Source organism: Panicum hallii, chromosome 6 (genome assembly GCF_002211085.1).
Source record: "Panicum hallii strain FIL2 chromosome 6, PHallii_v3.1, whole genome shotgun sequence".
NCBI lineage: Eukaryota > Viridiplantae > Streptophyta > Magnoliopsida > Poales > Poaceae > Panicum > Panicum hallii.
The window spans coordinates 14900475-14919404 of NC_038047.1; the positions used below are offsets into that span (position 1 = coordinate 14900475).

The window sequence follows — 18930 nt, forward strand, 5'->3', positions numbered from 1 at the left end:
ATTCGAATAGATTTTAACTCTGCAGAGGTGTACAACTTTACCCACAGGTGGGGTACCATAGCACGGACACCTTAGTGTCGGTGCAGACCCACCTTAGCTAGACCTGACTAGCCACCACTGAATCCATCAAGGGGTCATTCGACCTATCTCCGAGGTTTAACCGGGGCATAAGTCACACAGAGCTTATCCCTTCTCCTTGATCACCCATTGCTCTCAGCTCTCCTGATGGCTATCAGACTAACTAGTGGGATTTATGCCAAGCTGTTGCCCATACAACGGTCAAGTGGTTTGCACGACAGGAAGCTAGGTGAGATGACACATCAACTCGGTCCTTAGGGGTGACAAGATGGATATCTCCCTTCCTCGCTCTACCACACAGGTACGAGCACACCCACGGCAATTCACATAGAAATGCCATCCATCCCGTCTGACTCATCTTTCAAAACCACATTTTATCCCTTCCCACACACACACACTTTCTTTATAAAACCAGGTGGTCAAGGTATGGTTATCACAAATGAGGGTGGCTATCCTACCATGTTTTCAGCAAGCAAAACCATGCAATTTTATAAAATGGCCACTGGGTTGTGTTTATAAAAACTAGGACAGAAACATGCATCAAAGGGCGGGATTGAACTTGCCATCATCAAACCCTTGCGGGAGGTCCTGATCGAAGCACTGTCCCTCGGGTTCGGGGTCGTAGAACTGGTCCTCGTTCGCTTGATCACAGTCGGGACCTTACTCGTTCACTCTGTGTCCTACGACGCAAACAAACAGGTACACAATCAAGCGAGAGAACTAAAAGTTTTTATCGTTGAGCTTGAATCAGAAATAATTTAGTTATGGAGATAGGGGTAATATTTTTGGGTGGTTTCTTAATGGCATGGTTAGAACTATACTAGAAATGGTGTGGTAAAGTTTCAGGTCGATCGGAGGTCGTTTGGCGCATAAAATGATAGGTTCTATAAAGGTTTAAGGGTTAAACAAGGAGTCAGGGACCTGTTCGTAAATGTTTTAGAGGAGGCGGGGCTTGGTTATAACTCCAGAAAGTACTTGAGGTATACTATAAAGGTGTAGGGACCTAATTAAAATGAAGTTTATGAGACGGGGGTCTTAGCTTCCTGAATAGCTACAAATAGAAGGGCCTATAAGCAAAAATGGTACAAGGGGGGTCCTTTTTAGGGAAGAAGGGGAAAGGCCAGGGGGTTTTGTGGCAACCGGCCACCTTCTTCCTCCTCTCCCCACGGGAAACAGAGGAGAGGTGGTGGGGGCGCCGGCGGTGGCAAATCCGGCCGGCCCGAAGCCCAGCGTCAGCCGTGGAGGGAGGGAAAAGGAGGAGGGAGGCGAGGGGGTCAGATTCCCCTACTCACTTTGGCTTGGGACGCGGCGAGGAGATGGGGCCGTGGTGGGGGGCGGCGGCCGGTGATGGCGTGCGTGGCGGCGGTGCTAGGGGTAGGGAGGCGAGGGGCTAGGTGGTGCTGTGGGTTGTGGGGGCGCCGGGGGTGCTCCTCGGTCCCATTTATAGGCGGCTAAGGCGGTGGAGCGGGCGGGCAGGTGGCCGGCAGAGGCAAGCTCCGGGGGCAGCCATTTATGGCGCTCGGTGTCATGACGCGGCGTGCGGCACAGGCGCGGGCGCCGAGGGCGACGTCAATCACGTGGGGGAGGAGGGGGGCCGGGCACGATGCGGCACAGGGGCGACGACGCGAGCGGCGAGGGCGGGGAAGGGCGCGCGCGTGCGCGCACGACCCGGTGAGGCGCAAGCCAGGGCGGGGGTGCGAGCGGCGGCTGGCACGGCGCGGCGCGCGGTCACGCGATGCACGCGCGGGGCGCGCGTGGGCACGGGCGGCCGAGCACAGGGGCTCGTGTGCGCGCGAGGGGAGGGAGACGGCCGGTTCCTGGCGCGGCAGGGTGTGGCCAGGGGCGCGCATGCGGGAGCCAAGCAGGAGGAAGGAGGGGGAAAGAAGAAAGAAAAAGGAAGAAAGAAAAAGAAAGAGAAAAAGGAAAGAGGGAAAAGAAAAGAAATGGGAGAGAGAGAAAGAAAAAGAGAAAGGAGAGAGCAAGAAAGGAAAGGGAAGGGGGATTGCGTCGGCGCCGATCGCGGCGGGTGGTCACGCGTGGGCGACAGGCCACCGAGCGGTGCGGGATGGGACGGCGGTCAAGTTCGTGTCGGTTGTCAGGATGGCGGGGGAAACGGAGAGGGTTAGGGTTAGGGTTCGGACGGGCTTTGACGACAAATAGTTTTCGATCGAAACACTCTAGCGAATAGTTTAATTTGGTAAATTTTCAGGGCGTTACACAACCCTAGTGTAACTTCAGTAATGAATTTAAGCTTAGGTTCAAAAAAAATTCATGAACAATAGCTCTAGTTCATGAAAAATTTTGAAAATATTTTGACGTGTCGCTCTTGAGTAGTGTGAGATGTCCACAAATTTTTAACTTATGATCAGGTGTAGAACAACCAGAATAAATAGAACTTGTATGATAATGCCATATTCTTAACTTAGGGTTCATTTAATTAGTCAAAATAAGTTCATAATTAAATAATAACCTAGGGTTATTAGAGATAATTAGCTAGTCAAATAAATAAAGTTATTAAATGTAATTAGTTTAATAAAGATAACCAAACATGCTATCTAATGCAATTAGTTTAAATGTTTAAGGTAAACACCTATGTTACTTAATGTGACTAGGTAATTTAGTTTATACTCAATAAATGACTGCCCAGTAGAAGAGTGAATGTTATGTTTGATTAGTGCACTATGTCTTCGTTGGATTGCAATTTTATTGTGAAATAGAATAAAAGTCTATGCATCTTCTAAACTGCATCATTTACATCACATGTAGACTCGACGCTTCTCGCCGACGGAGATTATCAGATTCTCCCGGAACCCGAAGTAGAAGTCTCGGAAGACACCGGAAACGTCGCCGAAGATTTAACTGAAGCTCCGAACCTGAGTTCGGAAGAATTTATTAACATCCCTGACCCTAGCCTCTCCAGTGAAGGCAAGCCCGGGACATAAACCCACTATATTATAACAATGCAATTTATATATATCGTTATTTATGTCTACTTGTGCATTTAAGTTCATAGGAGTTATAATGAAACCCTAGTTGCACATTGTTAGGAACCGATGTACTGAATATTAGAACCTGAGTCCGACTAGTGCTATGCTAATAGGACCGGTAGAAGTCGAGTGATTTCCTGTCACTCGTGCGATATAGGAATTGGTTGCTTACAATTCTGCAATCACTATAAGGATGACGGACGGGGTTACGTACAGTATCATGGAAAGGAAGGATACCCCATCTATGTTGATGAAATTGGTTAAGGCCGCAGTGTGTGGTAGTAGCAGTTAAGCGTTTGAAAGTACTAGCCACATGCCGTGAAATATGGTAAGCGGTAAGCCTAGTAACCAATCGGCCCGGAAAGTGGACTCGTCCCCCACCACTCGACTTTTATTTTATGTTTACATGCACCGACGTGTGGGAGTACGTTCTACAGAGCAAACGGGAATACGGTCATACAATCGCGCTGTAGACGTATATCCTGCACATTGGATGTGCGTATGGTCCTGCAGTCGTTTGTGGTGGCATTGTTCCACGACTCGGAATGAAAGGCAAACGGTTGCTTCGGAACGACCTGTGGGTGTTCCAAGCGTGTGAGTTAGGTTTACCTTGTAAGGGTTGAAATTCGATTCAGAATCGTCCATTTCTCGCGGAGATTGAGACTGCTTAATACTTCTGCCACATAGAGTAATAAGAGCAACTTGATGATGATGAAATATGATGTTTGTTGAGAAAGTTTTACCATGTTTGAGTAGATATAGTTGCTTACTTAGAATGGATAATCAACTAGAACCTGAAAGCTAAAATTTGAAACTAAGGATCTACTATTTGTTGCTTTTCAGCTGAACCTGTAGCCTTCATAAATCTAGTTACATGACTAAGTATACCATGAAACGGGTAAGCCTTGCTGAGTATTAGAGAACTCAGCCTTGTAATATGACTTTATTTTAGATAATGTCCGTGAAGACCCAACCCTTCCCATGCCTTGGCCCTATGCTCTGCCTGATGGTTGGTCCGTGGAATGGGACCCGTCCCCGGCCAACACTGATCATACCGAGTGATGTTATGCTAGGGCTTAGCATGATGTCCGTGCTGGCGACGTGTATAGTTGTCGTATTTTAAATTCCGCTGCCGTGAACTTGAATTTCTAAACTGGTTTGTAATAATTTCTATCAGTTTGGAACCTATGCTACTTTTGAAAACTCTTGTAATATAAACGCCTCTGATGTAAAATATGATGGTAATTATATCTCTGAACTCGCCTTCGTGCGAGGTACCTTGTTTGATCCTGCTTTCGGTGGTTTATCGAGATGTTACCCGACAGACCAAGGAGTTACACTGTTTGAAGTACGATTGGAGCTCTTGAGAGAGGACTTGCGTACTTGAGCTAGTGTAATTCAGATTGGTTGTGCCACGTTCTCGCCGTCGTTTCTCGCCAGCACCCACCTAAACTCTACGTGAAACCGATCTGATCCCGTCCCATCGGATCGACCTTGCCATGGCCCCGTCCTCCTCAGCCCTCCCATCATCTGCGGGGCTCGCCCGCCACCGAAGGCCGCCGCCGCAGCCGCGGAGGCCCCGGCCTCCCACCCCTTCCTCGACCTCCTCGACGCCTGCTTCAACAACGACGCCCCTGCCGCCGCCTCCGACAGCGCCAACGGCGGCAAGGGGCCCCGCATGATGCTGACGGAGAACAACTCCGCCACCTACGCGAGCTCCGGCAACCCTTGCCTCGACCTCTTCTTCCAGGCCGTCCCCGACACGCTGCCGCAGCGCGTGCGCGAGCTCGTCACCCTCGCGTGGGTGCACGACCCGCTCACGGCCCTCAAACTTGTCGCGAACCTCCGCGGCGTGCGCGGCACGGGCAAGTCCGAGAAGGAGGGCTTCTACACCGCCGCGCTCTGGCTGCACGAGCGCCACCCCAAGACGCTCGCCTGCAATCTGCCCGCGCTCGCCGAGTTCGGCTACCTCAAGGACTTCCCCGAGCTGCTCTACCGCCTCATCCACGGCGCTGACGTCCGCAAGCTCGCCAAGGCCAAGGTGGGCATCGAGAAGATTAGGCGCAAGGTCGCGGAGGTCCGCGCTGCCCGGCTGGCCGGCACGAAGCGCGCCCGCGGCCACACCGCCACGCCACAGCCCGCCGCCGCGCCCGTGCTTGCCGGCTTCATCAGCACCGCGCTCTCCAACCCTAAGACCAAGTCCAAGCGTAGCAGTAAGTCTGGAGCCGGGGTCTCTGCCGCGGCCATGGAGACAGAGGAGGAGGCGTCTCATCATCAGGCGACGGAGGCCGTGGTGCAAAAACCCAAGGCGATGGAGGTGGATCACAAGGAGGCGGCTGCTGCGAAGAAGGAGATCCCCATGACGAAGGAGGTGCGGAAGGCAGCGAAGCTCGCAGTGCAATCTCTGGAGACGTACTACGCCGATGGCGCCTACCGCTTCCTGTTGGACTGCGTCGCGCAGTTCTTCGCCGACCTCCTCGCCTCCGACGTCGAGCAGCTCGCCCCCGGCGGCAAGAAGAGGAAGATCGGGCTCGCCGCCAAGTGGTGCCCAACTCCGGGCTCGTCGTTCGATCGGACGATGCTGCTCTGCGAGGCTATCGCCCGCCGCCTCATCCTGCGCGACTCCAGCCCCGACTACGCCGACCTGTCGGAGGAGCACTACGCGTACCGCGTGCTCCACCATCTCCGCCGCGAGGTGCTGGTGCCGCTGCGGAAGGTCCTGGAGCTTCCGGAGTTGTACATGAGCGCCCAGCGGTGGTCCGAGCTTCCCTACACCTGCGTGGCGTCGGTGGCCATGAGGCGCTACAAGGACCTGTTCAAGAAGCACGACGAGGCTCGCTTCGACAAGTACCTCGAGGACGTCGAGGCTGGTAAGGCCAAGATCGCGGCCGGCGCGCTCCTGCCCCACGAGATCGTGGCCGCCGCCTTCAGTGGCGAGGCAGACGATGTGTCGGAGCTGCAGTGGCGCCGCATGGTGGAGGACCTCCGCAAGAAGGGGTCGCTGAGCAACTGCATCGCCGTCTGCGACGTGTCCGGGAGCATGACCGGCACGCCAATGGAGGTCTGCGTGGCGCTGGGCCTTCTCATCTCGGAGCTCAGCGAGAAGCCGTGGGGCGGCAGAGTTATCACGTTTAGCGAGACCCCCCAGATCCACAAGATCGAGGGCAAGACCCTCACCCAGAAGATGAGCTTCATCAAGCGCATGCAGTGGAACATGAACACCAACTTCCAGGCAGTGTTCGACCGCATCCTCCGCACAGCTATGGACGGCCGGCTGCCCAAGGACAAGATGATCAGGACTGTCTTTGTTGGAGTAATGGGCTTGGCCCATTCATTCCATTGCATTAAAAGAATTTAAAGCCCACTATTAATGCTAGGGAATCAATGCTTAATTCCGTACCGGGAATTGAGGAGGATCTCAATCGACTTAAAAGGTGGACTTCGTGTACACCACTTGAGAAGCCGGTAAGAGGAGGACGGTGAACCACACGCGCGCGCGCTCGCTCGCCTCGCCGGGCCGTGGCGAGGCGAGGCGCGGCCGGACGTGACGTGACGAGAACATTTTTGCAGTAAAGAGCATTCAAACAGAGGGTTAATGTCGATTCTAATGACCAGACATTGAAGGCTCTTTACGACGTCCAGGTTCGTTGAACCTGAGGCACATTAACTGCCGCTCATCAAAGCCATTCATGACGTCCAGGTTCGTTGAACCTGAGGCATCTCGTGCCTATATAAGCCAGCACCCTCTCCTCCCATCCTCACTCATCTCAAGCACTCATCCAGGTACTCCTCTTCAGGAGACCTCTCCCTTCTCCCTCAGCTGCTTTCTGCCTTCCCCACCGCTAGCACTGCGCGCACAGGTCTAGCGAGAGCAGGGCCTCCGGAACCTCTGCTCGCTGAAGGTCCTGCACGGGACGCGGGCAATTAGGTTTTTGGGGAGCGTCTTGACGCGACTGCTCGCTCCCTGAACGACTCCTTCGTCTACTTCCCGGCACAACCGCTCGTGCGAACGACTACTTCATCTACTTCCCGGCGTAACCGCTCGTGCGAACGACTACTTCGTCTACTTCCCGGCGTGACCGTTCGTGGGACTGCACTGCAAACATCTTCCTGCATCGACATAGTTCGGCTACTTCGAGCAAGGCCAGTCGAATAGCATGTCTATTCCAGCTGGTAACGGCGCAACCGGTGCCTCCGGCACTGGTCCTGCCTTGGGGTACTTACTAAACCTACTCTGGTTTAATTCTTTGTTCATGCTTATTAGTGAGAATAACATGAACACTAGCACATATATTGTACACACATTATCACTCATCTATATCATGAAGTTGATATTAATATTTGGAATTAAAATATACCAAAAATTGCCTAGTTATCTAACAATCCAAAAACCTAATCTTGTTAATAGGCTTTCGGTATCTAGCTTTGCTGCATCAATCAAACCACCACCTTTTGATGGTTCAAATTACAAACGTTGGCAAGAGCGGCTTATACTGTGGTTAACACTGTCGAGAGTGATCCATGTGAAAGAGGGTAAGCCTGAACAATTCTCTCCAGAGGAAGGGAGTGCGTTCGATGAGGCTGATATCCTCTTTCGAGGCTTGATCATTAGTGTTCTCGGTGATAACCTGGTGGATTCTTATATCCGGCTGCCAACTGGCAAGGCATTGTGGGATGCTCTTGAGGCTCAATATGGAGTATCTGACGCCGGGAGTGAGTTGTATATCATGGAGCAGTTCCTTGAGTACAGGATGGTCGAAGACCGTTCTGTAGTGGAACAGGCTCATGAAATACATACTCTGGCAAAAGATCTCAAAAATTGCAGCAAAGAGTCCCCATGTGTGTTACCCAATAAGTTTGTGGCCGGAGGTATAATCTCTAAGCTGCCACCTTCTTGGAGGGACTTTGCTACTTCTCTAAAACACAAGAGACAAGAGTTCACAATAGATGGACTCATAGGGACTCTTGATGTTGAAGAGAAGGCGAGAGCAAAGGACATACGTGGGAAAGGAGTTGTTGGTGCTTCAAGTGCCAATCTTGTTCAAAAGAACAACTCCCACAAGAACAAGAAAAAGCCACCGCAGAACCAACCAAAGACTAAGAAGACAACCACTTTTAAGAAGAAGAAGAAGACGGGAGCTTGCTATGTGTGCGGTAGTACGGATCACTTTTCTGCAAAGTGTCCGAACCGCAAAGGCAACGACTCCGCCAACATGGTTATTAGCGAGCCTGGAGGAACATCGGGGTACGGTAATTTATTACCTACTGTTCTTTCAGTCTTTGGTTCACCCGAGTGGTGGGTTGACACTGGTGCTAATATTCATGTTTGTGCTGATGCTTCTTTGTTCTCTTCTTACCAGACCGGCGGGACTTCCTCCTTGCTGATGGGGAACGGATCACATGCGCGTGTTCTTGGTGTTGGTACGGTAAATCTGAAGTGTGACAGTTCATGTATTTGTAATGCTAGACATATATTTGTTAGTGTGAAATATGTGTTTGTTTGTATCAAGCTCATGTTGTTTATGTGAAGCTCTTGAAAATTTAAAGTGCAAGTAAAAAGGGTATTTTTGTAATTACAGAAAAACCTAGGGTTATTTTTGCAAAATATGTTTGGATGGGAAGTAATTTCGAAATAAGTGAAAGGTGGTTTTGTAAACATGTTTCTCTTATTTTATGTCTTGTAAAAATAAATATTATTTATCCAAAAGTTTCATTTAAAATGTGTATGTTGAAGTGGGTAAAATTTTTTGGGTAAAGTGGTAAAAATAAGGGTATTTATGTGATTTTATAAAAGTACAAGTCCTTTTATGCAAATGTTGATTTACAAAAGTAACTTTCACGTTTACTCAGGGCTAAAGTGTAAAAGTGCAAGTCATCATGACATGTCTATCCAACCATTATGACGAGTCTATCCCGTCATTATGACGTGTCATAAATTCTTGCATTTAGGTCCTGAATTTTATAAAGTTTTATTCTTTACGACAAAAGCAATACAAATCCGACTTTTGTTCAAAGATTCACGTGTAAAAATATAAGTTTTGAGTTTTTGAACTTGAGCCCTAAAGCAATGTTGTAGAGTTTGAAAAACTCTCCAACTTTCATTTTGGGCATTTCTTCATTCGGGTTTTAGATTGATGCGAAATTTATGTTTTACAAAAAGGTCCCTATAGTTTTCTAAATTCACGCAAAGGTCCTTGGGAAATCCCATTTCACTTTCTCCTCTGTTTCTTTCCCCTGGCGCCTTCCTTTTCTCCCCCACCGACGGCATCCCCTCTTTGGCCCTATCTTTATCTCCTCCATCTCTCTCTCTCCTCCACGGTGGGCGCTCGGGCGGCCCAGGCGGCGGCGCTCGGGGCTCGGCAGCAAGTCAGGCTGGAGCAGCTCGGAGCGCGCGGGCCGGCGCGGCGGCTTTGGGCGCGGCTCCTTGCGCGGGCACCGGCGCACGGCGGGAGCTGGGAGCGCGGAGGAGGCGCGCTGGGGCGGAGGGCGCAGTGGCTCGGCTCGGCGGCGGGAGCTGACGCAGGTCGGGCGGCAGCTCGATGCTAGCACGGGGACCAGAGGCGCGCGGACTGGCGGATCCAGGCGCGGCGCGCTGGGCGAGCTGGCGCGGCTGGGCGCGGCCACGGCTCGGCGCGATGGTGGGCGGCAGTGCACGCGAGCGGGAGCCCGAAGCGGCGGCGCGCAGGGGCTGCAGCAGGCAGCGGGCGTGAAGGGCCAGCAGCGCGGAGCAGGCGGCGGCTCGACGCGGATTTGGGGTAGAGGCTGGCGCAGCGCAGAGACGGGGTGTGCGTGGGCTCGGGTGACGCCGAGCGGGCAACGCGTGCAAGGCCAGAGCGCGGCGGGCGTGTGGATGCAGAGCGCTGGCGTGCGGTTCACGCGGGAGCAGGCGCTCGGGTAGGCGGCAGGCATGGAGTGGGCCCGGGTGAGCGCGCGAGGAAGCTGAGCGCGTGGGAGCGACGGCCGAGTGAGCGCCAGAGGAGGCGATGCAATGCTGATGGTGTACATTGAAGCGCGGGCGCTGGAGCAGGCCCGGCACCGGCAGACGCGCATAAGTAGGCAGCGGCGTGCGGGACGCGTGCGAGCGCAGTAGGTGCGAGACCCGGGCGGAGGCGAGCAGCCCGAAGTGAGCAGTGGCGCGCGGAGTGGCCAGGCATGCGGGTGAGGCAGCAGGCGTGGGCGGCAGCGGCACAGGAGTGGTTCGTGGGCGTTGCCGAGCGAGTGGCGCAAGCATGCTCGTGGTGGCGCGTGGGAACTGGCGGTATTGGCAGGTGTTGGGCGGCCGGAGCAGAGCGGGCCCATGGGCACGAACAGGCGATGCTGGAATACGACGTGCCGAGCAACGGCACGCGCAGGAGGAGTTGTGGTGGAGGGCTTCTGCACGAGATGCGAGAACGTGATGGCATCGACCCTAACTACGCCACGGTGAACTCTGGTGGTGCAAGAGTGGTCGTGTCGAGGACGCGAGCTCGCTCGCGCGTGAGATGCACGAGGGGCAGCAAGCTGGAAGGAGAGGAGGCAAATCGAAGGTGACGATTACGGCGAGGCGAGTCGGAAGGAGGAGTTGTGGAGCGAAGGCGGCAGTTAGGCGTGACGAGTTCGGAGGAGCCTCGATGCAACCAAGCACGGCAGTCCTGTAGGAAGCTATGCGGGTGTGCCGGCCGTGTTTCAGTGGCATGCGTGCGTAAGCAAAAGAAGACTCAGCTCGTGAGCAGGAAAACCCTAGGGTTCGCGGAAAAGTCAGTATAGCGAACCCGTTCGGCTCCATCATCTCGTTCCAGGGGTCCATGACGTCCAGCAGTCCCTACCTTCGTTGATCGCTCAACCAACCGCAAATCACCGCGGAGATTACCCCTTCGGCCATTCTCTACCCACTGCAATCCCCGGCAAGCTTCTTCGTCATCCATGGAGTCTCGTCATCGTCGAGTTTTTCTCTTCGCCGATCCTATCGCCACGGGACTTCACTTTCCATCCGTTCTTTTCCATAACCAAGGTTTGCCCCGACCTACTGAATCTTCTTAATGCCGGCGATTCCTTTACCAGGATATCGTCGTTAACTTCTTGTTATCTGTTTTCCCGGACCAGGGACTTGATTGCTATGTTTTAAAAAGTTCTAGAGTATTTTCTGTAAGATTTCCAGAACTTCCTTTATTTCAAAATCAGTGACTTTCTACATTTCATAGATTTTGTAAGAAGTTCATAAAAATGTAAAATCAGTTTTGTTTGAAAACCCTAAGTCGAAATCTACAAGTTCATGTTGTGATCTTGAATTGAAATCTTTGATTTGTAATCTAGGTTAAATATTAGGTAATGAATGCTTTATTTGTGTTTTTTGTGATATGCATGTATTGTAGCTAAGTATAGATTGTAGAATATATGCTTCAAGTAGAGTAGTGTGATAATTAGTTAACCCATCACACGAACGCTCATATCTCTACCATCAAGACATTGTTCTCGTCTTGATTGCAATCTCCTTAAAGCCCTTCTTGTATAAGAATCTTTATTAGTTCGTATATATCTGCTGCTTAGCCACTACATCTCGGCAGCTGTGTTTCAGTGTCAGGTTATCAACCCAACCACTTAGCATATGTTTTCTTTAAGTCTATGATATTTCTGCGTAACAGCTGTCAGTCGATACTTCTACCATCGGCTGATTAGCTGATACGATTGTTACCTTTCTAGTATCGGCTACTGCCGATACAATCCTTTTGTTCTGTTCTATATCGACTGCACAGAGTCGATGTATCGGAGAGACACCCACGACCTTAGGGTTCTTGCTATCGGCCGATCCAAGCCGATTCTAGTCGTTTTCCGTATCGGTCAAATATGGCCGATCGATCCTTAGTTTCCCCATCCTTATCCACACACTTCTATCAGCCGATTTATCGACTGAGAGATCGGCTATCTATATCTATCGGTCATGTATCCTCAACTACACTCCCATCGGCGGTACGTCACTCAATTGTTGTGCTGACGTAATCGAACCGATGCAACCACCCCTAGTTATCTAAGATAACACTTAAGCACATCTCCGTTAAGACAACTGCTTTAGGAATCACCCCTCTGCTAAGGTGATCGATGCTTTCATCGATCAATTAGAAAACCAATGCATCTTTCCATCGACTAAACCTCTGTTGTTTCCAATCGGCTTTGTCGTAATCTTCAACGAGTAGCCGATTCTAGTTAGTTGCCCCCTAAAGCTCTGTCTAGGTTTAGTTTAGATCTTTTTGGTTGTTATGTGAATAGTGTATTAGATAAGTGCTGGATTGTAACTTTGTTGTGAAATAAAATAGTTTTGTGTGCACGCTTGAATGTAATGTTGCATTACATGTAGATACGACTACTTCGGCAACGGTACCTACGAGATTTCCCCGGAGTCTACGAAGGATGTTCCTGAAGATCAAGTGAATGTCACCAAGGGATTAACTGAAGCCCCGAACCAAAGTTCGGAAGATGTTGACTTACTGACTTCAGACCCACCAGTAAAGGCAAGCCCCGGACATATCCCATTACTTTATTTACACTGCAATCTATGCTTATTTATATTATATCTTGCATTAAGTCTAGGAGTTGAAGTGAAACCCTAGATGCATGAATCCTAGGAATCCAATGTAATGCTTCCGAGTCCTTATCGGTTAGATGCTTCGCTAATAGGACCGGTAGAAGTCGAGTGATTTCCTGTCACTCGCGCGATATAGGAGTTGCATGTTTACATTTCTGCAACCACTATAAGGATGACGGACAGGGTCATGTGTTGTATCATGACCTGGAAGTTTACCCTGTCTGTTTTGATAAAAGCTTTAAGGTCGAAATGTGTGGTAGTGGTGGCTAAGTTTTTGAAAGTACTAGCCACATGCCGCGAAATATGGTAAGCGGTAAGCCTAGTAACCAATCGGCCCGGCAAGTGGACATACCTCCCACCACTCGATTTTATGTTATGTTTACACGCACCGACGTGTGGGAGTATGTTCTGCAAGGCAGACAGGAATATGGGTTTTGTAGTCGCGCTACAGACGTATGTCCTGCACACATTGGGTGTGCGTACGGTCCTACAGTCGCTTGTGGTGGACCTGATCCACGACCCGGAATGAAAGGCAAACGGTTGCTTCGGAACGATCGTTGGATCTTCCAAGCGTGTGTGTTAGGTTTACCTTGCAAGGTTAAATTCGATTCGAATCGTCCGCCTCTCACGAAGATTGAGATTGCTTATCCCTTTTACCACATTGAGTAAGAAATGGAACTAATGATGGATAATCTTGCTGGATGATAATCACTACCTTGCTTGCTTAGTGTAGGTGCTAATCTAGAATAAATACTCAACTAGAAGATGAAAGCTAAAACTTGAAAGTAGTTCATACTCTTTGTTGCTTTTCAGCTGGAAATAAACCCAGAACCTTTACAACGCCTTCATGAGTCTAGTTATGGGCTAAAGTATACCCAATCCCGGGTAAGCCTTGCTGAGTATTAGTATACTCAGCCTTGCTAGTTTTATGTTTTTCAGGTAAAGCCTTTGAAGACCCCACTCTCTCCTTGCCTTGGCCCTGTGCTCTCCCAGAAGGTTGGTCCGTGGAATGGGATTCGTCCCCGGCCAGCACTGGTGATATCGAGTGATGTCGTGCCCGGGCTTAGCATGGCATCCGTCTGGACGACGTGTTAGGAATCGTCGCGTATGTTTTCCGCTGCTAAGAACCTTAGCTTTAAAAGTTTGTAATGTTCTCTCTAAATTTGAAACTTCGTACTTCTTTTGGAAACTCTTGTCATGTAATCCTCTGTGATGTAAAATATGATGGTGATTGTATCTCTGGACTCACCTTCGTGTGAGGTAACCTTATTTGATCCTGTGTATCGGTGGTTTATCGGGACGTTACCCGACAGGCCAAGGGATTATACCGTTTGAAGCACGTTGGAGCCCTCAGGATTGGACTCGCGTACTTGAGCCGGTATAATTCAGGTTGGTTCTGCCACAGCTGGTATCAGAGCTATAAGGTTACCCTGGAGATACATTTTACCTTCAAAATGCTTTCAGTATAAAAGTTTGACCAACAAAATATTTGGCAAAACTGCGTTGGATTCGTTAAGGATTGAGCTTAGTACGTAAAGCCCTAGGGTAATGCTTATAAGGGAATTAAAGGTGGCTATAGTATATGTATATATAACTCTAACTACCAGCATTACCTTTCTGTCAAAACTTAAATTTATGCACAACCCAACCTTATATTCTGTAACGACACCTTCGACGATGAGGTAAGAAGGTAAGGATCCTCAGCCAACTGAGGGAGCTTGGCCTTCCCGTCGGTGATGCGAACCGAACGCTGTTTCTCAAGCAGTGGCCTACTTGAGATGCTGCCAATGTACCAACTTCGGTTGACTACATTGGGAGTATATGGTTCGGCGCAGGGTATGGCGATCGCAGATCATACCCCCGCATTTTGCGGTACCCCCGTGAATACGTTGTTTCGATAACGTATGTTAACGTTGTCTGTACGGCGGTAATTATACAGATGCTGTTTCTATAGTGAACAGTAATGATTGGGGACGCTTTCATGACATGCTGGCATGAAAGGTTCAGTATATACATATTGTGTTTTCTGCAGGAATGCTAACCACGATTCGATAGGTTCTGAACGATTAGGATTATCGACTAGATATTACAGGGAGAGACATATTTATATGATGCCACCGTACTTAACCACGTAAGACCAAGATTACTTGGCAGTTATTTTTGGTTGTGAGGACGTGTAGAACGTGCATGCATCATGTTATGATGGATTGACCTAATTGCCTTGTTTGTTACGTTGATGTACTGAAATATGTGCTTGTATCTGAATGCCTGTTTTGATTTTGTGTGGTAGGAGCCAACGTAATCTGCTAGGCTAACTTAGAGTTGAGAACGCCTTTTGTGAATCAAGTGGAGTGGGTTATGTTTGAACCCTATCACTGATCTTAGCTTGACATCTAAATCAAACCCTTGATCTTGCTTTTCCTTAAGGGTTAAATCTTGATAGTTGTCAGCAAACCCTTGGATCCATTATTTAGTGAATCATCTGTCCTCTCTCGATGTTGTACCATATCTTAATGTCTATTCTGGTTACAACATCTGAAAGTTGCACCTTCGATTTTTGCTCAGATGATTTTGGATAAATTAAAAAGATGTATGACAATAATTACTTTTTGCATACAATTCTCCCGGCAAAAAAGTCATGCATCATAACATATACCATTTTGGTCAATGCATGGTGTTGCATCATCATCAAAAGCCCGTAGACTAACTAACGAGTGTGCCTCTTGTACAGCTTTAGGTTGTCTTCGGCTTCTTAAGACCTATCTTGCTGCTGTTGGCACTATAGGGTTGCTATTCCTCTTTTGTGGTGGTGTTTAATCACATGACCATGATGCCGTGTCGGAACCTAAGGCCTCATGTGCGCTGCAGCCATATGATTGAGCCATTAGGAGCGCACTGGTGACTAGGTCCATGTGATGTAACCCCACTGCAATCTCTTCTTATGCAACCTTACTAGTGTCCTAACTTTTGATCCTCGTTTAAGGATATAGACTTACCCAGGTGTTAGTCATGAGAGAACGGTTGTAGAGTGCGAGTCACGTGCATCATCAACTCATGAGGGTATGCATCATACTTCATGCATTTCATACGTGCATACATTGCAAATATCATCATTCTTGCATCATAGTGTATGCATCATTTGGTCAGCATCATGATAATTGCATTGTGTCATATGCACCATTTCAGCCGTGCATGGAATCCTCCATCCTCGTGTTGCACCATCATAGTAATCATACATCTCAATAGTGCATCGCGTTTATAGTTGGGGCATTTTGTTGTTATTCCTTGATTGCATCAATATAATAGGCATGTTTTGCAATCAACATTATTAAAATTATTCAGATAATGAACTCTGAGCAGGAATGTTTCGAACATCATTTATCAATCTTTTGTTCTATCCTCACTTGCTATCCATAAGCTTTGTGATGAGTGTTAGTGTTGCCAACACTTATCGTTCTCATGTGATGATCTTAGCTCTACGAGAACTTGATCACCTTTTCCTCTCTTATCTTGTTATACTCATCCATGTACAATCTATCCATGCTCTCGTTATACTCATCTTGTCATACACCAATGATCTTTACCATCAACCTCAATCTTCTCTGGTGTGATTGCTTTTGCCACTTTTGATGGGTGATTCACTTCTCTTCCCCTTAGAGCCTTTCGTCTGAATCTCGGGACGAGATTCTTTTTAGGGGGGAAGGCTGTGACAGTTCATGTATTTGTAATGCTAGACATATATTTGTTAGTGTGAAATATGTGTTTGTTTGTATCAAGCTCATGTTGTTTATGTGAAGCTCTTGAAAATTTAAAGTGCAAGTAAAAAGGGTATTTTTGTAATTACAGAAAAACCTAGGGTTATTTTTGCAAAATATGTTTGGATGGGAAGTAATTTCGAAATAAGTGAAAGGTGGTTTTGTAAACATGTTTCTCTTATTTTATGTCTTGTAAAAATAAATATTATTTATCCAAAAGTTTCATTTAAAATGTGTATGTTGAAGTGGGTAAAATTTTTTGGGTAAAGTGGTAAAAATAAGGGTATTTATGTGATTTTATAAAAGTACAAGTCCTTTTATGCAAATGTTGATTTACAAAAGTAACTTTCACGTTTACTCAGGGCTAAAGTGTAAAAGTGCAAGTCATCATGACATGTCTATCCAACCATTATGACGAGTCTATCCCGTCATTATGACGTGTCATAAATTCTTGCATTTAGGTCCTGAATTTTATAAAGTTTTATTCTTTACGACAAAAGCAATACAAATCCGACTTTTGTTCAAAGATTCACGTGTAAAAATATAAGTTTTGAGTTTTTGAACTTGAGCCCTAAAGCAATGTTGTAGAGTTTGAAAAACTCTCCAACTTTCATTTTGGGCATTTCTTCATTCGGGTTTTAGATTGATGCGAAATTTATGTTTTACAAAAAGGTCCCTATAGTTTTCTAAATTCACGCAAAGGTCCTTGGGAAATCCCATTTCACTTTCTCCTCTGTTTCTTTCCCCTGGCGCCTTCCTTTTCTCCCCCACCGACGGCATCCCCTCTTTGGCCCTATCTTTATCTCCTCCATCTCTCTCTCTCCTCCACGGTGGGCGCTCGGGCGGCCCAGGCGGCGGCGCTCGGGGCTCGGCAGCAAGTCAGGCTGGAGCAGCTCGGAGCGCGCGGGCCGGCGCGGCGGCTTTGGGCGCGGCTCCTTGCGCGGGCACCGGCGCACGGCGGGAGCTGGGAGCGCGGAGGAGGCGCGCTGGGGCGGAGGGCGCAGTGGCTCGGCTCGGTGGCGGGAGCTGACGCAGGTCGGGCGGCAGCTCGATGCTAGCACGGGGACCAGAGGCGCGCGGGCTGGCGGATCCAGGCGCGGCGCGCTGGGCGAGCTGGCGCGGCTGGGCGCGGCCACGGCTCGGCGCGATGGTGGGCGGCAGTGCGCGCGAGCGGGAGCCCGAAGCGGCGGCGCGCAGGGGCTGCAGCAGGCAGCGGGCGTGAAGGGCCAGCAGCGCGGAGCAGGCGGCGGCTCGACGCGGATTTGGGGTAGAGGCTGGCGCAGCGCAGAGACGGGGTGTGCGTGGGCTCGGGTGACGCCGAGCGGGCAACGCGTGCAAGGCCAGAGCGCGGCGGGCGTGTGGATGCAGAGCGCTGGCGTGCGGTTCACGCGGGAGCAGGCGCTCGGGTAGGCGGCAGGCATGGAGTGGGCCCGGGTGAGCGCGCGAGGAAGCTGAGCGCGTGGGAGCGACGGCCGAGTGAGCGCCAGAGGAGGCGATGCAATGCTGATGGTGTACATTGAAGCGCGGGCGCTGGAGCAGGCCCGGCACCGGCAGACGCGCATAAGTAGGCAGCGGCGTGCGGGACGCGTGCGAGCGCAGTAGGTGCGAGACCCGGGCGGAGGCGAGCAGCCCGAAGTGAGCAGTGGCGCGCGGAGTGGCCAGGCATGCGGGTGAGGCAGCAGGCGTGGGCGGCAGCGGCACAGGAGTGGTTCGTGGGCGGTGCCGAGCGAGTGGCGCAAGCATGCTCGTGGTGGCGCGTGGGAATTGGCGGTATTGGCAGGTGTTGGGCGGCCGGAGCAGAGCGGGCCCATGGGCACGAACAGGCGATGCTGGAATACGACGTGCCGAGCAACGGCACGCGCAGGAGGAGTTGTGGTGGAGGGCTTCTGCACGAGATGCGAGAACGTGATGGCATCGACCCTAACTACGCCACGGTGAACTCTGGTGGTGCAAGAGTGGTCGTGTCGAGGACGCGAGCTCGCTCGCGCGTGAGATGCACGAGGGGCAGCAAGCTGGAAGGAGAGGAGGCAAATCGAAGGTGACGATTACGGCGAGGCGAGTCGGAAGGAGGAGTTGTGGAGCGAAGGCGGCAGTTAGGCGTGACGAGTTCGGAGGAGCCTCGATGCAACCAAGCACGGCAGTCCTGTAGGAAGCTATGCGGGTGTGCCGGCCGTGTTTCAGTGGCATGCGTGCGTAAGCAAAAGAAGACTCAGCTCGTGAGCAGGAAAACCCTAGGGTTCGCGGAAAAGTCAGTATAGCGAACCCGTTCGGCTCCATCATCTCGTTCCAGGGGTCCATGACGTCCAGCAGTCCCTACCTTCGTTGATCGCTCAACCAACCGCAAATCACCGCGGAGATTACCCCTTCGGCCATTCTCTACCCACTGCAATCCCCGGCAAGCTTCTTCGTCATCCATGGAGTCTCGTCATCGTCGAGTTTTTCTCTTCGCCGATCCTATCGCCACGGGACTTCACTTTCCATCCGTTCTTTTCCATAACCAAGGTTTGCCCCGACCTACTGAATCTTCTTAATGCCGGCGATTCCTTTACCA

At 50.2% G+C, this 18930-nt stretch overlaps 1 protein-coding gene across 1 annotated transcript in view; it reads left to right on the forward strand.

The window, feature by feature from the left end:
• The window catches only part of LOC112898148, a 72702-nt gene that overhangs the window by 45946 nt on the left and 7826 nt on the right, over positions 1 to 18930 (forward strand). The window contains exon 3 of the mRNA XM_025966533.1: positions 4584 to 6378. Within this exon, the coding sequence (XP_025822318.1) occupies positions 4584 to 6378 (1795 nt within the window). The remainder of the gene's footprint in view (positions 1 to 4583; positions 6379 to 18930) is intronic.